At 40.5% G+C, this 23,112-nt stretch overlaps 3 protein-coding genes across 6 annotated transcripts; 2 read left to right on the top strand and 1 right to left on the bottom strand.

The window, feature by feature from the left end:
• Window positions 1-1,527: 1,527 nt before the first annotated feature.
• Window positions 1,528-6,691, top strand: ubfd1 (ubiquitin family domain containing 1). 2 transcript variants are annotated; one of them, XM_034593844.1, is made up of 7 exons: window positions 1,528-1,786; window positions 3,845-4,117; window positions 4,211-4,419; window positions 4,504-4,569; window positions 4,663-4,768; window positions 4,864-4,946; window positions 6,262-6,691. In XM_034593844.1, exons 1-7 carry the CDS (start codon window positions 1,771-1,773, stop codon window positions 6,370-6,372), a joined length of 864 nt encoding a protein of 287 aa, XP_034449735.1. In that variant the 5' UTR covers window positions 1,528-1,770; the 3' UTR covers window positions 6,373-6,691. The 2 variants fall into 2 exon arrangements, with proteins under 2 accessions (XP_034449735.1, XP_034449736.1); XM_034593845.1 differs by lacking the exon at window positions 6,262-6,691 and adding an exon at window positions 5,614-5,623 and having other exon boundaries at window positions 4,864-4,975.
• Window positions 6,692-7,940: 1,249 nt separating this feature from the next.
• On the top strand, window positions 7,941-8,973 carry rmi2 (RecQ mediated genome instability 2). Its single transcript, XM_034593610.1, has 2 exons — window positions 7,941-8,260; window positions 8,358-8,973. The coding sequence occupies exons 1-2, from the start codon at window positions 7,972-7,974 to the stop codon at window positions 8,507-8,509; spliced, it is 441 nt and encodes a 146-aa protein (XP_034449501.1). The 5' UTR covers window positions 7,941-7,971; the 3' UTR covers window positions 8,510-8,973.
• Window positions 8,974-9,037: 64 nt separating this feature from the next.
• Window positions 9,038-21,201, bottom strand: zc3h7a (zinc finger CCCH-type containing 7A). Of its 3 annotated transcripts, none has more exons than XM_034593607.1 (23): window positions 21,020-21,201; window positions 19,602-19,705; window positions 17,384-17,423; window positions 16,983-17,186; window positions 16,380-16,538; window positions 15,678-15,758; window positions 15,384-15,437; window positions 15,263-15,302; window positions 14,822-15,171; window positions 14,479-14,719; window positions 14,341-14,369; window positions 14,111-14,255; window positions 13,860-14,018; window positions 13,144-13,349; window positions 12,496-12,596; window positions 12,129-12,310; window positions 11,906-11,979; window positions 11,651-11,784; window positions 11,457-11,562; window positions 11,241-11,349; window positions 11,031-11,164; window positions 9,832-9,995; window positions 9,038-9,748 (listed from the first exon to the last, which is right to left on the bottom strand). In XM_034593607.1, the coding sequence occupies exons 2-23, from the start codon at window positions 19,667-19,669 to the stop codon at window positions 9,559-9,561; spliced, it is 2,970 nt and encodes a 989-aa protein (XP_034449498.1). In that variant the 5' UTR covers window positions 19,670-19,705; window positions 21,020-21,201; the 3' UTR covers window positions 9,038-9,558. The 3 variants fall into 3 exon arrangements, with proteins under 3 accessions (XP_034449498.1, XP_034449499.1, XP_034449500.1); XM_034593608.1 differs by lacking the exon at window positions 21,020-21,201 and adding an exon at window positions 19,823-19,947; XM_034593609.1 differs by lacking the exon at window positions 15,384-15,437 and having other exon boundaries at window positions 21,020-21,172.
• Between the last annotated feature and the right edge of the window lie 1,911 nt (window positions 21,202-23,112).

Below are 23,112 nucleotides of genomic sequence, written 5' to 3' on the forward strand. Positions count from 1 at the left end.
TCTCGTTTGTACTCATTTAGCTTTGCTGCCTTCCAGAGGAAACCAGGGGGAATATTCTCCAACGAGGGGGGGAAGAGTTTTGAGTGTCTTCTAGTGTCATTTTGCAGAAGTGAGCAGTACTGGAACGTACATGAGTACTTGTACTCAAGTACAAATATGAGGGTTACTTGTTCTTTCTTTTCATGCTACTTTGGGATCCCACTGCACCACATTCTCTGATTCAAGACGTTTATTGTCACACCAGTTGTTTAAGTATCAACATGTGAACAACTTAAGTGGAAGTAAAGAAGTAATAAAAGACAATAGGAACAACAATAATGGTAAGAATAATAATTCTATATTTTAAAAAATACGATAAAGAATAGAATAAAATAAATATACAATGATAAAAATAAGAATACTCAAAACACAATAGGTAAGAAATATATGCATAATGACTGTGAAGGTTGAATACTTGTAAATATAGCTTCTTAATATTATTATTATTATTATTATTATTATGTCGTGACTTTATAATGTGATAAGAAAACGAGAAATGCAGACGAGCACAATGATCATGAAACATGAAATTTGGAAAGCAAGTCCATCTCAGTTTGAGGCATTTAATACGACCTAAAGAGTGGGTTTGTTGTATTGAAACTGGGTAAGTGAAACAGTAGCCTACTCTTAAAGGTTCCGTGTGTAGAATTTAGTGACATCCACTGGTGAAGTTGTATGTTTCAGCTGAATACCCGTCACCTCACCTTCCTCTTATAGACATGAAAGAGAACCTGTGGTAGCCTTCAGTTGTCATACAAACTCAAAAGGTGTTTAGTTTGTCCAGGTTGAACTACTGTGAAAAAAACATGGCGGCCTCCGTATAGAGGACTCGCTCCCAATGTTAAATTAAAGTATCTAAATATCTAGGGTAAAGAAAACAACTATTCATACAATTTAGAAACACACTAGTGAAAACATCACAAGGATTTTTTTATATTCAATTTCTGTCAATAGATCCCTTTTACCTAAACCTTACACACTCGCCCTTTAAAGCTGAACCTTCAGATATACAGCATTTGACAAGTAATAGAAGGATTTGTACCAGATCTGAAGTGAGGTAACAGCTTTATTGAGTTGGTGCGAAGGCCAGAGGAAGTGAGTTCAATAAATAAACATCCAGTAGTTGGCGACATGGCGCCGTTTTCAATCCCAAACGTCAGGTTAATAAAAGAAGAAGAAGAGCTTGTCCAATAGCAGCTGAGTTACGTGCCACCTCTCGATGCTGCCACAACAACAAAGAAGCGCGGCGAAGCGAGAGCACTCACTACCACTCATTTCCGCGTTTGCTAAAAGAAATATTGTCTGTGGCTACATTATGCTGCTCGTATTTTTAACGACCCTACTGCCAATACTCACCTTCTTATAAACCTATGTAACAGTGCTGTGTTTAAATTGTATTCATTTCATCATCAATTCAACCAATCTGTATCATAAAACAACTTTATTTGCAGTTGTGTATCAGCAGCGCATGCGCGTTGTCTTTCTATCGTTGCGTTTCGCCGGCTAAGTGAAACTGCAAATGTTTTAACGTGGTGGCGAGTAAAGCTGTGCTCGTAATTGCACTTAAAAACAACCACTAACTTTTATTCGTATCTTTTATTTTTCGCTAAATACGCGTTTCTTCTCCGACACGACTTCTGCCCCGGCGGAGTTTCGTCGCCCGGTATCGGATGTCATCCTGCTCTCTACACTCTCTTTGCCACAGCCTACAACAGATTGTACACAATCATCATGGCGACGCAGGATGGTGGGTATTGAGCAGCTTCAGCAGCGTTTCCCCCCTCGCGTCTCCTCGCTCCGCTCTGTCACTGCTAATGGAGCGGCTCGTGCCTCTCGCCGGCATGTTGTTGTGCGCCGCTATCGAACCCGTGTAACGCGAATTTACGTTTCTCCGCTACGCGTTTTTCGCTTAAATGTTCACCAGTGTGTGTGTGTGTGTGTAGCTAGCTAACGTCAACGGTGGCTAACAGCAGTCAGACCCCAAGTGGATCTGTGGAGGACTGAGGTTATAATGTTGACATTTACTCGGTGACGCGTCCTGAATTGTTTAACCTCGGCTGTCACGGCTCTCGCTAAACGTGGCCGGGTTATGGATGGTAACGACGGAGTACTAACGTGTGCTGTTTGATTTAACGCTGCCACTTGGGTGCAGTTTTTTGTGACCACCAAGGCCACTCGTGTCTCCCTGAGCCCGACAAATGCGTGCTCTTATTTACCATCGAGAATCACACGGGGGTTTTTGTTTGGTTGAGACGAGGTTAGCGCTGATTTGGCCTCATCGTCCAACACAGAAGTGAAAATAAATGTCAATAGATGACAAAGGAAATGAGCGATGGAAAAAGCTAGAAGGACCGAGAGAGAGAGAGAGATAGAGAGAGAGAGAGAAGAGGACGAGGAGGAGGGGGGTGGGGGGGGATACAAGCTAAAATAGACTGCATGACACACTTCATACTCTTTACTGAAGTTGTGTTTGTGTACTTTGCGTGAAGGTATGAGTTAATGCATATGGAATAAATATTTATATTCCTAGTAATCAGAAAAGAGACACTAGAAATGTGAACAAACTGCTCATTCACGCAAAAAGGCTCGAGACTTGATTTTAAAATAGCACATATCACAAAGTCTAAAATAAATGAGTAACCGGAGGTTGTTAAAAGTTACTGCTGGAGTGAGTTGCTGTGATGGAGGTGCTTTTATTTTTTCGAAAAGTTTTGTTCCTCAGCCAGGTCCTGACACTTTTATTTGTGATCAGTTTAGTCATTATCATATGATTTTTTTTTTTTTTTTTTTGCTCATTTGCCCTAAAAGATATTGTTTAATTTCGTAAAAGTTCGTAAAATACTCATGATGTTAGTGGAAGAGTGACTTCATGACACACTTGCACTAACATCTTCAGTTTTCTTTCCACTTTAAAGTTGCTCGCTCTGTGAAGGAATTGGGGAAATGCATATTAAACAAATATATATTTTAATTAATCAGAAAACAGACAGTTATTGTAAAGAAACTGGTTATTAAGACCCAAATATATAGTTTTTAATTAAATGAAAGTCTAAAAAATATATAAATTCTGTAGATTTCAAAATGGTATGAATATTGTTTTAAGTCTAAAATAAATGACTAACTGAAGGTTGTTAAAAATTACTGATAGATGATATGACGTTATATGATATAGGTACTTTTACCTGGCACACCTTGCTTATAATCATTTTAGTTACAACTGTCTAAACCGTGGCCACACTCAATTCCTCATGATGTAAGTGGAGGTGTGACATCATGACACACTTCATTCTCTTTCCTGCAGTCTCCACTTTTTAAGCAGCTCGTTGTGAAAATATGGGACAATGCATAACTAATTATGTAGTTTTAGTCATCAAAAGATGACTAAAGCATCATTTTAAGATGCTTTGATGGACAATCTTTGATGTCTTATTGAGAACCAACTTAACCACCAAAGTAAAAATAAAGGCTGCACAATTTTGAAAGATTTTAAAATATATTAATCCTCCTAAAAATCTTAAATTAATGAATACAGTTGTAAGGGCCTGAAACACCTTTACTTCTGATCAATTTAGTTACGACTGCCTAAACATTGGACATATTAAATCACTATTGTGAAGTATTGAATGCCTTTTTATTGGCTAATTTGACCTAAAAGTTATTGTTTTATTTCATGAATGTTTAATTCCTCTTTTTTGTAGATTAGTGGAGGTAATGTTATCTTTCATGATTTGTTTAATTAGCTACATATTGCATCTGAATTTTGGGAGAATTTCTAAATCGTTTTTGGTTTTTGGTTTTCTTCCAGGAAGTGAAGAAGTCATAATGGAGACTGAGGCACAGCCAAAAGAAGCGGAACCACTGACTGAAGATGCTGAAAAAAGTGAAGCGGAAACTACGTCTCACACGGATGCAGGAGACGCCACAACTCAGGACTCTAGTATTAGCAATGGGGACGACGCGGACGATGACCGGGAGAAGGTGGACTTGAAGATTATTTGGAACAAAAATAAATATGATCTGAAAATTCCTCTTGATAGCACAGGAGCCAAACTAAAAGAGAGGATCCATTCACTCACTGGTAAGAGCATGGGTGGTAGTTTAGTGCAGACTCTATGTTAGGTGGTGTGTGTGAGCCACAAAGCTTAATGAGGGTTCACCTTCTTCATTTCAGGTCTTACCCCGGCAATGCAGAAGGTGATGTACAAAGGATTGCTCCCCGAGGACAAGACGCTACGTGAAATAAAGATTACGAATGGAGCAAAAATAATGGTGGTAGGATCTACAATAACTGATATAATAGCCGTGAATACACCCAAAGAGGTCATTCAGGAGGAAGTCAAAGCGGAAGAAAACAAGAAAGAGCCTTTATGCAGGCAAAAGGTATGATTAATGACATTGCTGCAGAGTAAAGTAAAATATTTATGGAGGTTTTGTGATTTTAAAATCTACCCCTTTTTATCTCAGCAACACAGGAAAGTCTTGGACAAAGGTAAACCAGACGACATAATGGCAGCTATTAAAGGAACAAAGGTGAGAGAAGATGCAAAGCTGTTGTCCCAGATCCATTCTATGTTAAACATGTTTAACCAGACACAGTGAGTAACTGCTTTGCCCCGCGAACAGGAACGATTACCAACAGTGCCTTTATCCGGAATGTTCAACAAGTCCGGGGGAAAAGTTAGACTCACGTTTAAACTGGAGCAGGATCAGTTGTGGCTTGGAACAAAGGGTGAGAAGCTGTACTCAGTTTGCTTCACTCCCTGTAACACAGAGATACTGATGATACAAAGTTCCCTAATTTGTTGTGTGTATTTTCCTCTACAGAGCGAACGGAGAAAGTCCCAATGGGCTCCATTAAAAACGTATTGACTGAACCCATTGAAGGCCATGAGGACTATCACATGATGGTAAGTGTTGTATAGAAAATAAGGAAATAGTTGTGCATATGGATCATGCCACTTAACCCAAGCTAGAAAGTAAAATATCAAAATGTAGAAATTCATAGAAATAAGTTTCATTTATTTAGCTCATCTGTAAGTGCTGTTTTGTGTAAGTAAACAGTGCTGGTTCACTGAAGTCACTGCAGTATGTGTACATCAGAGTGACGGGTCATCATTTGCTGTTATGGGCCTCTGCAGCAGAGCGGTAAATGTCAGTGCCTTCTCTAGATTAACCTTTATGTGTAAAGGCACTTCTCTTCCTCAATGTCAGAGGACAACAGCGGCTTTCAAATTGGAGCCCACTCTAGAAATGTTGAGAGAAGTAGCTGCAGTTTATTATTAAGATTTGTTTTTGAAGAAGAAAATAGTACTTCACAACAGTGTTTGTATAAAGATTATGACGTTAAGAGAATGCTCAGTTGATTCTTAAATCATTTGAATAACTGATGTTTTTTTTTAAAAGTGGACAGAGGTCATGTAGTTCCATTTTAATAACAACTTACAACTCATTTCGGGATTGTATACATTGTACTTCCATGTGAAAGACAGTAAATGAGAAAATTCACTATTAGACATGGAAGTGATCTGATAAGTGTTGTTCTTTTACAAAGTGAGCACAGTAAAATGAGATCAGTAAAATGCTGTGAGTTTAAGCATTTAGGCAAAAACTAATTATTCAGCATCCAAGCTGCTGTAAAAGTTCAATTTACTACCACCTCCCACCGACTCAACATGGAATTAAGCCTGTGTAGCCATTACAAATGTGAGGGCGTTTAGCCGCTTTACTGAGCTCGATCAATGTCAATCATGCAGCGATGTCACATCCTGATGCAGAACAGCGTAATCACAAGGATACAGATCACTGTTTTTATTGTTTTGGCTCAGAAGTGAAACATGATGTCGGCCACTCCTGCATCACAGAGGAGCTGGAAATGTATGAGGAGTAGATAAGGATGATTTAAAATGTCACTGGGCAGGAAGCTTTTATTCCAGTCCTTGGTATCAGTGATCCACCTCGAGTGAACCGGAGTATGAGTGAAAGTGAAAGTCAGCTGCTGCATTGCTGAATGGCTGCTGGGATGTTAAATGGGCTGTAATATAATGGAAAGGAAATTGTCTTTTTCATTGGAAGATCTCATGAGGCAATGTACATGTATTTTAACAATCAGACGTCCCGTTTTAGGATTTGTCTATAAAACCTCTTTGTTTATCTTTATTTTTGTTGCCTTTTAGAATTTGTACCTTGATATGTGCTTGGCTTTTTCTCCCTCTTCCTCCATAGGCTTTTCAGTTGGGTCCGACAGAAGCGTCTCAATACTGGGTCTACTGGGTGCCTACACAGTTTGTTGATGCAATCAAAGACACAGTCCTTGGAAAATGGCAGTATTTCTAATGTGCCTCTCTTTTTGACAATGATGAACTGGGATTGAGAGGAGGAGGAGCCAGTGGCAAATGAAACTGGAGTCAATAGTGAAGCTTACTTCTCGGAATATATTCGAAGGAAACGGACGGATGCCTGTGGACTAATCATATTCTTTTTAGGTTAAAAGTGCACTATGTGGCAGCGTAACATTTCTCAGCCCTGTTGATCATTCGAGGTTTGAAGCAAATCCAAGGGAAAACAATGAAACCGTTGTACAGAAATTGCTAACACTTTTCTTCAGTTGTTCTTAAAGAAATAAAACTTATTTAATAAAATGAAGTCAGCAGGACATTGTTGTTTGTTCTGTCTGTGTTCAGTGTTGAAGCCTTGTCGACATCTTTGATCCATTTTGTGTGGCACCAAGGTTTTGCACAACATAACAATGCAGTAAACTCTGACGGGAAAAGCTGCTCCGACTTTTAGTGAACAGTAATTAAATTTAATTTACGATTAGACTGAAGTCTGGGCTTTGCCCGTAAAACTGGTTTTCATGTTTCAGTTTAAAGTTTTTAGGTCGTTTTCCTGCTGAAAAATAAATGTGCCAGCCAGAACCTTCCTTGAAGGCTACATTATTAGACCATGACTGAAACAGGCCTTATTTTAAATCACAATATCAGTATTTATTTATAATATCAACATGTTTGCTCTTATTACCAATATTTCAACATAAGTCAACCATGTATTTCAATTTTTACAATATTGAGACTTGTTGTAGGTACTGATGAATAAAACTGACAAAACCATACATAGCCACGTTTGTTACCCTTTGACTTTACAGTACAATTGATATTTGAAGTTCTTGATGCACTATTTCTCCAAAAAAAACTTCTGTATCTTTTTCTCAAAAAGGAATTGTACACCGGCAAGACTGGAATATCAAATGGGAGAAGCAGGCAACCAAACCACTTGGGATCCCAATGCCCCATTTTCACTGAATATAATTTGGGTCAAACATAATTTGATTAATTTCAAGTTTGTTTAAAATGTGCTCCACCAAAATGCAATTTCACCATTGCTTCATCTTGTCTGATCTGAGAAGATTTGTCTAAACTCTTAGTTTTTATTTAACTAAATTATTGTCAAGTTCTGCTTTATGAAAATGTTTGAATTTTTAGTGTCAAGTAAATATCACAGAGAAATTTCCAGTATTCCATTTATGTTAATATTAATGTTGCATCCAGCATCTATTTTCATCATCGGTACATTTAACAGTTATGTTCTCTAATAACTGATCTTAGTGCCCGTGACCAAAGGAACACATTCAAATTGCTTTGTTTGTTTGACAGTCAAAAATTCAACTAGAATACACAAACAATTAGTCAGTTACCTCAAATTATAGCCAGTGGTTTTCTTTAAATAGACAGATGAATAATCTCATCTCCAGTGTACTGTTTGGTTTCTGGGCACCTTTATGAACATTAGAGTTTGAGGTGATCCTTTTATTTTGGAAGACGCCAGGAGGGAACTGAAAGAAAAATAGCCCCTCCTCTTCCGGGTACGCAGTTACGAGTGGCGGGAAATGTGAAGTCCACAAACGTCTCCAGCTGAGATCCACCGTGAAAACACTTCATGTATAAACCGGAGAAAAGCAGCGTGGAGAGAAAACGTCCTCCGCCGGTTAAAGTGCTCTCCTGTCAGCTGAGGAGCGCAGAGAACCAGGGGGCCGCAGGCAGCGGGGACAGCTGGCTCATCAGACCGGGGAAAGGTCGCACTCTTCCGGTGTCACTGGTGTGGATGCAGGGGACCGTGATGCAGGCGCAGCTGGACCGAAACACCGTCCTGCTGATGGATGAAACGGGGACATTTTCTGTCCAGGGCGTCAACAACATCCCCAAGGGGAAGCCATGTTTGTCCCAAGGTAAGAAATCCGACAACTCCTGAACCTTTTCATTATTTACAAATCGGCCTCAGTTTGTCTACTGGTTTCAACCGACCCCCCCCTGATGATGTCACAGGCAAGTACGTGATGGTGATGGGTGTGATCCAGGCCGCCTCCCCGGAGCCAGTGATCCGGGCGGTGAAGATGGCAGATCTCTCGGAGCACGCAGCGCTCCACATGCGGATGTGGAAGCTGGAGGTGGAGGAGCTGCAGCAGGTTCTGGGCTGAGAGCAGAGGACGACCTGCTCCTGTTACTGCTCCGGCTGGATGTGCAGTGAAGAAGACAATCGATGATACATGTAAACTACTGAAGAAAGGATTCAAGACAAGACTTCTCTATGAGCACATGTGAACTGTTCATGCAGAAATACTATTTGTGATTTTGTTTTCTACTGACTTTCAGCTTTGAGGACATCTTGTCATTAACTTATTTTTAAGGAACATCGTCAGGTTCTACAATTGTACTAAAAGACAGTTCAAATATTAATGTATAAAAAAGCTGTGTTTCAGAGTTCATATGCAACATGAAGCTTCTTGTTGCTGCAGCTAATAAACCTTGTCAGAATTAAGAAAATGTTCACGTTTATCTTTGCCGGTGTCATTTTAGTCAGCTGTGGAATAGAACTAAGCATCATTTTTAAAAGGATTGTTAAAGAAAGTATTAGTGACATGGTACTTATCATTTTTCACTTACCTGTAGAGTATCTTTCACCATAGTTGCAGATGTGAAATCAATTAAAAACACAGCAGTTTAAACACAGGTTATAAAAGAAGCTTTATTTGGTGTGGTGCCCATTACACTGGTAACACTATTAGATAAATGGAAAATGACCTATGTTGATGGATAAAAAATAAAAGAATGGTATTTTAAGTATCCCATACTTAAACTTGGAAAAAAAAGGAAAGGTCATTAACATACAAACTGCTTGTGAAAATTTAAACTTTTCTTTTTAGGTCAACTGTTAGGTATCTGAACACGTCTCTGATCAGGGTTTACACATGCTATTTTCATCACAGATTTCAGATCTTCTACTGAAAAGGTGCATAGCAAAGCTGAAAGTGTCTTACACTAATAATTTGATGTTAACCAGAACACTCCTGTACTTCTGATCAGAGTAAACAAGCCACCAACAGAGGGCCGGTCCCGATCGCCCCCTTTAAAACCATGCTGTGATCAGGCTGCTTCCTGTGCATCTCAGAGGCTCTCAAGGATCACCTGATTCCGGACTGTTGGAATACTGCGTTGTCATCAAGTGAGCATGGACATCGTCGCCATATTATTTGATGTCTTTAAGCAGAAAACTGTATTTTCCAAAGTCATTGTCATTGGGTGCTATAAGATGGTCTTTTTTGGCTTTGGCAAGTTTCATCAAAAGGAATTCCCTGCGCTCCGTCCACTCTTTTAGCTCCTGCTCCCCGTGAGCCAGCTTACAGAAGTCGTCCTCTGTGCACGTGCTTTTGAGGAACCTGTCAAAACACCACATACCAAATGTCAACCATCAGAAACTTGGAGCCGGGAACAAACAGTACGCTGCGTCAGATAATCTCACCTCTCACAAACTTTGAAAGTGCCCGTGGGAAATCGATACTGCCAGCAGTTCTGGTCGTCCTCAGAGTTGAAAACCCTGTCTTTGTGCTTTTCTGACGTGATGTGCTGCTGCCACTGCTTCTCGCTGTTGCAGTTTTTACCACACAGCCAACAGTGATTGCCAGCCTGGGGGGGGGAAAATGAGCAATCTCACTAATTGCCATCTGTTTATCAATCCTACCAAATATATTGTGGTTTATTTTTATTTAAGCCGTCTATTTTCACCCAAGTAAGAACATGAAGACGGCAGCTAATCGGCTATTTACACAAGGACCCCCCCCACCCACCGCACATGAAAGGTAAACATGCTGCATGCATGGTTGCAATGTCAAACAAATCACTGTGTTTACATGGAGAACAATATTCAGACTGTTGACCTTATTCTGCTTAATGCTTCTCTTTGATTATGATGTTTCCACGAGTTGGTAACAGAATATTCAATTTATATTCCCATTAACATGTTAGAGATAATATTACATCGATTATGGAGACAACAAGCAGTTTGTAACAGCCATTTGTCAATGTCACTAAATGTGAAAAGTGCAATAGGACGTTATGTGATTAAGATGTCTACATAATGCGACTAAAGTTAGAATACTCCACGTCTTGATTTGATTAGTGGTAATTCTGATGTTACCTGTATCTACTATGCTATTTGGATTAAGGTAATTAGAAAATGTTGTTTACATGGTAGCATCTTATTCAGACTATTGCCAAGCTACTGACATCTTAAACTATTATACACATCAATAGGTGCAAAAAAGGAGCGTAAAAGCAAAACTAATCCAGTCTGGTTGCAAAAGACATTTTCATTATTTTACAGACTTTGCATATAATTTAATTAAAACATCGAAATCTTATGTTCTATCACACAAGTGAACCATTAGGCACAAATGGTGTTTATTTCATCAACAATCAAGTATAAAAGCAATAAAAAGCGGCTGCTAATGTGTCTGTGTTTTCATAACAACCCAGTTTAATAGCTGGAGATGGTAAACAGATAAAACAAAGAAAAGGAAATGACCGTGTTATCCTACAGCATTTATATAATGCAACCTAAACAAAGCAGTAGGCTCTTATTTCACAAGCTAAATGCCACAGAGCAGTTTGAATGTGTCACCAGACAAAACCACTGATATTCTCTGGGCCTTCTAAACTCACCACTTCCTCTGCGTAGTCTGTTGGCATGTGGATCTGTTTGCCGTTCTCCCTCACAGAGTTGCCCGAGGTCTCATCCCCCCAGCCAGGCTTCTGTGACTGCAGCCACTGCTCATAAAGCTGATCCATATCTGGAACTGAATGAGGAGGGGATAAAAATGAGTGTGCGTCACATACTAATTAGATGCCACCGAGCAAGAGAGCCCAACTCACTATTGTTTTCCTTCATATAGGTCCAAAGGTCCCGTTCCTCAACACTGTGAGCGAATGTGCAGTTCCCGATGTACTGACACTTCTTTCCAGAAGTCACATGCATGCAAATCTAAGAAAGGAAAAAAAACAAACATTTGGTGATCCTGGCTGGAATTTGTTTTTCAGACACAAAAAAGCAAATGAGGCAAGTTCAGTTTAGAAAAATGTTTTGCACACCTCAAACTGAGACGGGATCGGCTTTTTGGTTGGAAGCGCTCGAACTGTCGTCCACTTTTTCCTCTCATGGGAACTAACAAGCACCACCCGTCTGTCTTTCGCCCACCTGAAACATAAGAGACGGACTTTGTGATGATGCACTGGATTATACCGTTGTTTTAAAAAATAAACAACATAAACCTCTGAATACTTACGTGTGTCTTGCCTTGGCTGAGCAATACTTCTTGTTTTTGTCCGCTTCGCTCACTTGGCCATTTCTCCAGCACTGGCCACAGACAAACATCATCTTCAGATTTGGAGGCCCGAACCTCCTCTGTGTGTTGGAAAGCTGCGGATGAGATTTGATGGGATGGGTTAAAATCTCGTCAAAGCCCATGAGGACTGTTAAAGGTAACATCACACTGACAGGTTAGGAAAAGCCAGCGGCAAACAGACTCCTGGTGACTTACCTGGACTCCCTGCAACGATGCTGTTGCATTCCAAAACTGCTTTGCTTCTTGGACAATACTTTCATGAGTAATACCTTTTATGATGCAAAAAAAAAAATGTTTCATTTAGCGGTGACTAGTACTGCAGAAATTGTTCATTCGGGCTTGTGGAAGAGAAAAGATCCCTAGACGTGCATTTCAGGTGTAAAACCAATTTGAGTGGGGATTGAAAATAAAGTCTTACCAATCTCGTGCTGCATCATCCAGACCTTCAGCTCGATGAGGCTGTGGGCGTAGAAGCAGTCGTCCTCTCTCACGCAGCCGTAGCGGACTTCATGGCGACAGAGATCCAGCTGGCAGTGGGGATTCAGCGTTCGGATTTTAGAATATCGGACCGTGTTCTCCTTCAAAATGTGGACCAGGCACCTAAAAGACAAACAGGGCTTCAATGCTCACAATCGTATCCTAATCTCCCCTCATAATCTCATTCCCTCACAGGGTCTTGTTTGCTTTTAGTGTATGAGTTGGACTCTAAAGTCAAGTCTACCGCTCACACATACTGTTGAGGTAAACACGGAGCTTTTAGAGGCAGGAAATGTGAAATGACTCACTTATGGTCCTCGAAGACATGCTTCGTCACTGGATGAGAGCAAAGTGAAGGGTCATCTTTGTTGGTTTTGCTGATTATTCTGGGTTTGTGGTCAAAGCAGACCTGTGGAGCACATTCAATTTAAAACCAGTGCAAATTTATTTTGGTAATAACAGAAGGCTGATAGGGGCGACATCCATCACTCCGCTCCACTGCTGTAACACAGCAGAGCTTCTGCTGGGGGGGGGGGGGTGTTTGTTTTAGTCAGCACATAAAACCAACCATGCAGCAGAAAATGATTATGTGTCATATTCTATTCTTGCATCCACTTAAAAACTCCATAATAACTGTTCCAAGTCTAACAGCTACTAATAAGTACCAGAAAAATAAATGATTTCACAGAAAGAAAGAAAAAACTTCAATGAGCACAATTATTTCCTTCCCTTTTATATATAAATGCCTTCTTTTTCAGATTAAATGTCAAATTTGGACCAATCTGTTTTCTTGACAGCTGGAGATTAAGAAACATCTGGAGGGAAAACATTATTTATTTTTTTCTCCTCACTGAAATGAAAAACTATTCTGCTTACGTGCATCGCTTAGAGTAAAAAGTTGATATACCCATGCAATTCTGTTAAAAATGTACACCACCATATTGGAGTTTACTCACTCCGCAGAGAAACATGAAAATCCCATGATGCTCCTGTAAGATTTTGGGTACAGTCAACCGGATGTTGGAGTTGGGTCCAAAAGGATCAAAGAGCAGTTCTCTGGAGATAAACCCTTTTCGCTCCAGAGTCCAAACATCAATCTCTTCTTGGCAGTATGCGAACGTGCAGTGGCCCGGGTACAGGCACTCTTTTCCAACTGCCACCTCTGAAACGACACATTGTACGTTTAGTTCTTATCCAGACACAGCAAAGTGTAAAAAGACCCAGAAAATAAAAACACGCCGTGCAGACAGAAAAATAGAGGCAGGAAAAGGTAAACAAGTAAACGTACCTGGGGTCGTCTTTGCTTTTACTTTACTAATGAAATGAGTACGTATGCAATTTTTTTTTCCTCTGGAAAAATCTAAGTGTTGGGCTTTAGGGACAGAACTAGAATTAGCGCCCTGTGGTTATATGCCTCCACCAACCAGTGCAGTTTCAGTATATATAAAACTTTTTCCAGACTCTTATGAGATCACCATGACCTTTGACCACCAAAGTCTAATCAGTCCATCATTAAGTCCAACTGAATTTGAAGAAATTCCTTCAAGGTGTTCCTGAGACATTGCCTCTGGCCACTGGCTATCGGAGGCATAAAGATGATTTACGTTAAAATCAATGATTTTATATAAAGGGCAAAAAAAGGGAAAAAGAAAATCACGTTTGTAATTGTTACCTTTGCAAATGTAATATGGTCCCACATATTGGGTTTTTGTTGGTCTGGGCCGAATGAGCTTCCACGATTTATCTGGCGAATGTTTGATTCTGCCAAGTAATGCATCCTTTTTGCATTTATGCTCTTCGGTATGAAATGCGTAATCCAACACACTTGGCCCTGTGGATAGGAAAAATAAATTTAAAAAAAAAACATTTACACCAAACATTATTTCCTTTGCCTAAATAAACCCCAACAAAATGATTCCTCACCAGTTCTGACATAGCACATCGAGCAGGCTTGTTTGAATTCATGCGTTTCAGCTAAGGGGTTCTTTGCTAAATCCACAGCAGCAGGAAGACCCTTCACCTCAGGCATACCCACTGCCATCCCCATTGGGGTTTCCTTATTGTTAAGCTATTAAAAAGAAGAGACAAAATATAAACACGTAACAATACACAGCTGAAGTGCCCAATAATTAATAACATATAGAATTAATTACCAGTGGAATGAACGGATTTGAAACATAATCTGAAAGTTGGACACGAGAGAGAAAAGAAAACAACATCAGCCGGCCATTCATTTACTTACTAAATCTGATACTACATGACTACAGAAGAAGGGCAACAAAGACAAATACCTGTTTTGAAGTCCGTCATGGTGAGCGTATCTAGGGAGTCCAGCGGTGGGGGCAGGGCCTCAAAAGTGTCCATATCAAAATATGTACTTGTCCCTGATTTGTGATACAGCGGGGGCAGAGTCACAGTGCACTGCTGGAGAAACGGGTTGATGTGTGATGGCATTAGGAATGGACTCGACATGGAACTGCCCGAGGCAATACTGATGGGCAGAGGAAGAGGCCCCTTCACTGTGGGTATAACCTGAATAAACGACAAAGCACGAATGGAAACGGTTAAACCCCGGTTCTCTTCAGATGTCGACACACTCATTTTACTTATCTGATCTTTACTTATCTGACTAACCATGTCGGATTCGGGGCCAGCTTGGTCCAGAAGATCATCTAGGTCATCCCCAATAATGTCTGTGTCAAAATCTGAACTGGTTTCAAGTATAGGGCAAGGGTCCGCGTTTCTGCACCCGTTTACAAATGGGAGCACAGGGAGAGGGGCTGACGTGGGCACAGACTTGGGCAGGGTAAACTTCTCAAAGCCCGGAGGTTCAGACGGGGTCACCGATGAGATACTGTTTTTGGGAGGAAAGTCGTCCACCACTGTGGCCCCATCATTCAGGGGCGAGTGCGCTGCCACTGGAGCGGGGATGGGAGCCAGGACCGGAGCCAAAATGCTGCTGTCCTGGGTCGACTGAGGCACTTCTAAAACACATCAGGGATAAGATGAATGAGTGACCTTTGTCCTACTCTGCTCTGATGACCAAATCATAGCTATGTTAAGTATTCAACTTACCAACTTCTATATCTTCAACTGAAGATGAGCCATGGGAAAACTGAAAGTTTAGAAGAGTTTCATTGAATCATGTCTATCTTGGGAAAATACAGGTTCATAATTAGGATTAAAGCTTCCTTACCTTGTCACATGATGCATCTTGATAGTTTGATCCTCGCATTACATTCAAGGCAGGCTGTTAAAAAGTGAAAATACACAATCAATCAATTAGATTCATTTATGTTCATCATATGGTTTAATGCATAAAAACTAACACTTTAAAAGCAACAAATCTTTACAGATTAAAATTTGTTAGGACCTTAACTAGAACATATACAACGGGTTATTCTTGGAGAATTCCAATTTCACCTTATCTGATATGGATTCTCTTCGTTGTCATAAGATGGTTGAGATGGTTCTTGAAACACACACATACCTTACTCCTCACATAAGCTTTACGGATTTTCAATCCCAAAATTTTGGCAAGGTCCTGTGTCAGCTGTGTAACACTGGGATCCTGGGGAAATAATAACATGAGAAGCAATTATTCAAAATGTTATTCAAATGTTATAATATGGATTCGGACAGTGTCGAACCTGATGCAGTCATCTGTAACACTAATCGACTGTACTGACAATTTCACCAACGGTGAGTCAACAACAGTTCCCCCTGAAATTTCTGAATGAATACTTACAGTAGCAGTAACATGTCTTTAAATGCACTGCTGATCTGTAAAAGTCCCATATTGTAAAAAGAGATGTTTATTTTCAAATATGATGCAGGTCTAGACAACAAGTGGTTACCTGTAGTTGACCTGGTCGTATGTCACTCAGAAAACAATAAAACCGACCGGTTGTTGCTAGAGCTCCGGAGAGAACCGTACGACAGATGTACAACTTTACCCAAGTTGTTTTTGGTGCCTCAAATCACAAAGTATCGTCTTACGGCTTTAAAAACTTCAAATTATATACAAAATATGGGACCTTTAACAACAACATGACTCTACTGGGGGTGCTGTGCCTGCAGGAGGCCTGTATGACATTTCAACTTTTGTCACATTTTCAGTCATAACAACGTAAGAGGATTTCCAGGTGATTTGGTTAAGCAAACATAAAAACACACGGATTATGCACCTTACCTGGGGCACAACTAAAGAGCATTTGGCGACAGTCTCGTAGGCCTCCTGATGCCTCCCCATCTCCTTCAGAGATTTTGCTTTTCTGTACAGTGCTTTATAGTTCCCCTCGTTCAAGTGGAGAGCCTTTTCACAGTCTTCTAGTGCTTGGTCGTACAGTCCCTTAGAAAAAAAGAGACGTCACAGCGTTATGGAAAGCTCTTCAGTCATAATGTAGTAGAAAACACAGAGTAGAGACACTGCTCTTGATTGATTCCAGTCACGTGTTCAGTGGAGTGACTCAGGTATGGGTGTGGTATGTAGCCTCCCGGAAAAGTGTTTGTTCACTGCCATGCAACATGACTATGCATTAATTGACAGGACGCTCCTCTGACAGTACCGATATGGGGCTGCCCTGTCAAAGCCCATGATCAGTCAGAGAAACTGCAGTCGACAGAACCTTCAATTCCAGCGTTCCTTTTATTGTCAGTGAGTGTGCAGTGAGCTTCAGGGGACAGCAACTGAGCACTTACAGTGTAAAGCGTAAGGCCCAAAGGGAGCTGGCATTTAAAGTGTCTCCGAGTAAAACTGAAAGAGGCTCGAGGCTGACAGTCGCCACCTGCTTACCGGAACAACATTTAGGTATGCAGCAGCCCGATTTGTATACAGCGTCTCTAGTAAACCAGTTGGAACACAGATATCCTCAGAGTCCGCGTACTCCGCTATGTTCAGAGCTTCCGTGTACATCTCGATGGATTTTGTCCATTCCCCCTCGTTAAACACGTCATTTCCTTCCCCAAAAAGATTCCACACGAGGTCCTTAATGAACACCTGGAAATTAGAAAGAACCAGATTAGTTTTGAAAACAGTGCAGTGGGTCTGCCCTTTTACTTGTGCGTGTTTGACTTGGAATTAAAGAAGATCACAGGCTTTTTTTCATGTCGCCCTGTCATTGTCCCTAAATGGGTTTTACTTAGTGCAGTTCAAGTGCTGATGCTTAATAGTAGGTGGGTGTTTACATAGCTTACCTCATACTGCTCTTGGTTTCCTGGAAATGGTAGCGTTGACCTGAAAGGAAACGAGGTTTGAGTTACAACCTTTCAAAGCATCAACTGGACAGAAACTAAAAAACTAAAAGAAATATGAATAAGATTTGATTTGAGTTCAATCAAACTCATTTAGCTTAATTCAGCACAAAATAAGATTGTACTACATACACAGCATCTTATTCTACAGATCAATTAAAAAAATGAATTAAGTAAAATAGTTATTTAAATTGCCACAGCAATATATTGTATTATTCACAATATAACTGGCAGTTACCGTTTTGGTTTAGTTGTTACGGTAAGGCTAAATTAAAGTATTAAAGTAAGGGGAAGGGATTGGTTTAGGCAAGTAGAAGTTATGGTTAAGGTGAGAATACGTCTCCAGGAAATTAATTTAAGTCAGTGTTCTATTTGCGTGCGTGCGTGCGTGCGTGCGTGCGTGGGGGGGGTTTTCCTTGCTTTGGTTGCTGTGCGTGCAGATGCTGACTGCAGAGTCAGCTAAAGCAGCATTCTGTCCAAAAAACAATCCCTCCCCACAGACCTAAATATTCTAATTTTTACATTTTTATTTTTAAGTTATTAAATGTCATCTATTATACATGATCGCTCAACAAGTTATATTGAGTTATCTGCATGTGGACACAGAGCAGAGCTGACTGTCAAGAGTAATGGCTGCAACAGTTAATACTCCCTTGGTGCACTGTTAAGGATTTGATGATTTGATTTCATGTGCCATTAAATGTTACAGTGGTAAAGTGTGTGATAGTCATAGTGGTTTTGTTATGAAAGTGGGCTGAAGTCTGGCATTTTAAGACTTCTTTCCTCTGTATGGATATACTTATATGGCAAATGGGCTGCATTTATATAATTTATATAGCACTTCCAAAGTCCTAAGGACAACACAAAGGGCTTTACAGACAGTGCAGTTTACATTTGGATATCTAGCACTTTGTCTATCAGTCACACACTGTCCGGGGCAAAATAAAGTGGGGGTTCAATATCTTGCATAAGAACACTGTGGAATCTAGGTTGGAGGAGTCAGGAATCACACCACCAACCTTCCGATTAGAGCAGTCGCTCCCTCACCTACAGATAACACCAGCGAAAAAACAGGACTGAACATAAACTCATCGCATGTAAAATCTCTCCTATGGCTGAATATTGTGTCTGAACCTAATTTTTACTCTTCTCAACAAATCTCTGGCATCAGTTATTACCCCTCAATGTTTAGGTTCAATTAAATTCAAGTAGTTACGAAATAAGAACAGCTCATTAAAAGTGACATCATAATTAGCTAATCCATCTCGAAACTTAACACATTGTGACATCAGTGAAGTTTCCTGTTGACGGCACAGTGATGGCATGCATTGTAGTATTTTAAGTATCACTTTTGTTTTGCGGGTAAAGGGGCCTTGTCAGATAAGATGAAATGAAATGCTGCGCTGCCTGGCACAGTTCTGAAGCAGTATGTGGATATTACAGCCAGTCCACCAGATGCATGAATACAAACCCACATTAGAAGACAAAAACGGCAGTACTGCCAATAATCAGCTGACTCACTGACACAGCGCCACAATGACAGATCATCCCGGCACTACACTTTCTACAGAGATGGCCAAGCTTTGTTCTTCTAATGAACTGACTAACACAGACAACAGTGATGTTCTAGGCTCTGTGCCAAAAACAGGTTTATAAACACAGGAGCTGAAACCACCCAGAATAGTCATTAGACTTTACACAGGTGTAATTATGAAGAGTTGAATGATCATATTAGTGAAACTTGGGTATTTCTGATATCATTTGACAGCAAGATCCCAACAGATTACCTAAACCTCACCCCAGCTTGTGTCTCTCTCTCTCTTATGTAGTAGTAGTAAAAACTACACAACAGTAATAGAGGTAACCACAATTTCATAAATTGAGCCACATTTGAGAAGACCAAAGGGTTGTTAAAGAATAAATAGCATACCACTGTCTTCCAGAGATTTATAAAGACTTTTATAAACACCCGGATCAATACTCTGAATAAAAAAAACGTGATATGTTGTTTAAATCAAAATCCAGACAGAATATTTTACATAGGAACGTAATGTGAGAACAGCTGTACGAAAATGATGGATCCCTGCGTAGAACCAGATGTTTGCCTGTACCCGAAAAACACACAAACGGCGTCTGACCCATGCCCCACTGTGACACTTACTGGATGAACTGCAAGCCCTTCTGGATCTCCTGCCAACGGCTCCTCCTGTCCTGACACTCTGCGGACATGATGGTGCGTTGAACTATCCACTCCTCAGTCAGCACCTGAAATGATGACAAACAACATTATCACTGGTATTGTTGTTGTTGAATTGACCAGGAGGAAGAAACAAAAAAAAAAAAACACAAGAAAAATCCCCAACAGTGTCAACACAAACACACCCATTCCTTTTTAATGAATCTCAATAAGCAGCAGGTCGTCTAACTGGTTAACGGTCACTATAGCAGCCCGTCGACACCAGCTTCACTGCAACTTTTTATCGCTTCCGCGTTTAGTCAGAACGTCGACAGTGCGGATCCGGAAATTATGTTTTATTTAGCCAGGGAGCTAACGATGTCAACAAAACAAGCACCCACTGATATTTGACAATAGTGACAGTAAAAGCTTAACATCTGGATGTGTAGGTGAGGAGGGGTTTCCACTCCTGGACGTAGGGATCCGTTCAAGCTGGTCTCTTGACTGAATGATGTCCATTATCGGACACTTTTAGTTCCAGAGTTAGTAGCATCTACAATCTGAGCAACTCAAGTGTGTTTCACTGGATACACGATAAGTGTTGGTCACCCAAACAACCCACATGGGTTCTACTAGAGAACCTGGCGTTACCATCAGCCGTTTGACGTGAAGGGTTTAAATCACAACACATAAACCCGCCAATTTAAAGCTGTCAGCCCCGCTTGTGTTTGACCGCTGTGGAGGTTTCCACCACGTTACTTTAAAGTTAATTTCAACGGCTCCCCGACCAGATGAGGATCTGGGTCACAGCAACATTTGCTTATCGACTCACGGGGCAGACAGATTGTGGTAACTTCATGTTAGCTAACGGGTGGGTGGGCATGTGCTGATTCGCACTGCAACAGCCCAAAACAAACTTTTACTCTGGGGAACTTTACTGTGCCCGGAAGCCAAACAACCACGATTCACTCACATACGACTGACAGTTGAAATAAACACATTAAATGGGAGTTGTGCAAGGAAATAAACCCCTGTCCGATAATGGGTGCCTACGAGTTAGCGCACGTGTGTTGCCAACTGGGGACACTTCTCGTTAGCAGGCATCAGTTGCTAGCAAAGCTTCGCTGTTTGTAGCCCACACACACACACACTTTAACTGCTGCCGACGCTCAGATAAAGCGCAACAGTTTCAAACTACGCTGTGAAAGACACGGACTCAGCCGGCGCCATGACGCCACCGGGCTCCGTCCCCATGAGGAGTGGGAACCAAACAAAGCGCAGACATGTCCAAGTTAAACTAGTTCCCCAACGCAAACAATAGCGATCTGTACATGTTTAGCTTCCGACTGAGACCCGGCGAATATCGGAGAAACGAGCCGCCGGCGGCCGCAGTGCGTACTCACATGAATGGATCTTTATTCCAAACAAACCTTACGTCGGTTATCTAAAAGTGGGAGAAATGTTTTTATTTCCTTTTAGCTAAAATAACTTAGCTAGATGGCTGTGCCGCTGAAGGCCGCCCTTTGCATCTTCTTCTACTGCGAGGGGCGGCGGAGCGTACACAGCGCTGCTGCCCCCCGCAGGCAGCGGAGGCACACGACAGCATCCCCGCATACATGTGACAATGCAACTTCAGGGAGAATCAACCTGGAGTTTTGCATTTTGGAAATACACAGATAAAGTTAAAGAAAGGATGATGACACATGAATTAAATCCACAAGAATATAACAAATTCTGGATGCACAGATCCCCAATTGTTTTTGATTTCATTTGCCTTCAGCATAATGAGGATCCGCCCTTTGTTGTGGCTTATTCAGAACTGTTTGCATGAGAAGATCAAATTTCTTTCCATTTGCGTGTCACTTTACTTGCAAACGAAACTAGTTAGGTTACAAGTGAAGGCTTTCTAAAGGCTCATTGCCACATTGAGCAAATGCCAAGTCTTTGTTTTCAGTTTTATTTTCTAGAAAACAAGAGTTAATTCCCTCCTCCTTTCATTATCGTCAAATGCAGAAGTAGAAATCAAAAAAGGAATCTAAAAATATCTTACCATTATTTAGATAAAGTTATTTACCCATTCTTCATTCATTTACTAATTCATCTATCAGATGGAAGAAAACTTTGACCAGTTGACTTCATCTGAGGTCATTGTTTCTATTCTTCCAAATCTACACAGCACTTTCCTGTGATCATTTCAAGCCTGAAGCAACTCAACTTTCCTTCCTTCAAATCTTGGCAGTGAATTTCACGTTTCTTTCCTGTTTTGAATTGAACATAAATCCGCTCACCTGTTTTGAACCTGAAACATTTTTTCCTTTGAAACGATTAACTTGAAAATGATCTTGAAAAATCTAACCAAACTGGTTTGACCTGCAGGTTCTGTGGCTTAACACTGAACCTCACACACCTTGTAGGTATTTAGGAGGCCATCAAATCACATACTCTGACTCCAATTATGACCCAGCTAACGCAGTTCTAATTATTTCTTTACAAAAATAAAAAGAAAGATTGCTTATTTGTTTTGGAAAAATGTTGTCTCTTGTTGACATTTTTCTATGCATGAAATATAAAAGCAAAGACAAAATGCCCCAAATAGATATCTAGAAATAAAGTATACATTTTCTTTATTTTTCCATATATTTTTTGATTCTCTTTCATTCTGTGTTTAAATTAGGTGCACGGCTCAATGAGGGTTTACAAAACAAGTATAAATTGTAAGAGCAGCAGAAGTATATCTGTAGATCTGTTTGAGGAGGCAGACTGCCAACGACTTCACATCTTCCTTTTCATCGTTTGCTGACTCCTTCTTTTCCCTCTCCTCAGATTTATTTGGAGCCGCTGTCTGATTCTCATTCAGGTGAAATCCACCCACATTCGGGTAGACATTTTAAAAAAAAAAGCAATAGCAGAACCAATTAAAGTGCTTTGGTTTGTCTGCATTTTGTAAGCCATGTGTGAAATGTCAAATCCATTATGCCAAAGTGAAAACAGCAGTGTACAAAGAGTAGTCGGTTTTCAATCGCAGCATAAGTTTTTTTATTGGTTTTGGACGTAACAATGTTTGATGCGGACACAATTCTCTGAATCGCTCACCTTTTCGTCTTTTTGGATCATTTGTCTTTGTACAATCACATCATCCTCAACCTTCTGAGCGTCTATGTTAAAGGAAACCTGAGATTTTACTTACGGCTCAGTTCATTGCACATTTGTGGTGTATTCAGGTTTCAAATTGACATGATCTCAACATTGGCTGGATGATTTTTTCTACTCCAGAGATTTTCTACTTTACTGTTTGACATGGACACAGTCCTCTGAGTCTCTCACCTTTTGTATTAATCAGAAAGTGTCTTTTTTTTATCATTTGTCTTTGAACAATCCCATCAGCCTTTCGAGAGTCTTGAGTTACAGAAAGGCAAAAAAAACAACACCACCAATTACCTGGGACTTTTCTCTCTGCTCAGTTCATTGCACGGTTGTAGCTAAAGCAGACTTCAGA

The sequence above is a fragment of the Hippoglossus hippoglossus genome, chromosome 8 (assembly GCF_009819705.1).
Source record: "Hippoglossus hippoglossus isolate fHipHip1 chromosome 8, fHipHip1.pri, whole genome shotgun sequence".
NCBI lineage: Eukaryota > Metazoa > Chordata > Actinopteri > Pleuronectiformes > Pleuronectidae > Hippoglossus > Hippoglossus hippoglossus.

Bases quoted from the DNA above. Each gene is read 5' to 3' on its own strand.
- zc3h7a (XM_034593607.1), bottom strand. From the start codon at position 19,669: ATGTCCGCAGAGTGTCAGGACAGGAGGAGCCGTTGGCAGGAGATCCAG. The intron at 17,424-19,601 runs GTAAGTGTCACA...GTTTCCTTTCAG, and splicing joins AAGGGCTTGCAGTTCATCCA to GTCAACGCTACCATTTCCAG. The intron at 14,256-14,340 runs GTAATTAATTCT...TCTTTTTAATAG, and splicing joins CAAATCCGTTCATTCCACTG to CTTAACAATAAGGAAACCCC.
- rmi2 (XM_034593610.1), top strand. From the start codon at position 7,972: ATGTATAAACCGGAGAAAAGCAGCGTGGAGAGAAAACGTCCTCCGCCG. The intron at 8,261-8,357 runs GTAAGAAATCCG...ATGATGTCACAG, and splicing joins GAAGCCATGTTTGTCCCAAG to GCAAGTACGTGATGGTGATG.
- ubfd1 (XM_034593844.1), top strand. The intron at 4,420-4,503 runs GTATGATTAATG...TTTTTATCTCAG, and splicing joins AGCCTTTATGCAGGCAAAAG to CAACACAGGAAAGTCTTGGA. The intron at 4,769-4,863 runs GTGAGAAGCTGT...TTTCCTCTACAG, and splicing joins GTTGTGGCTTGGAACAAAGG to AGCGAACGGAGAAAGTCCCA.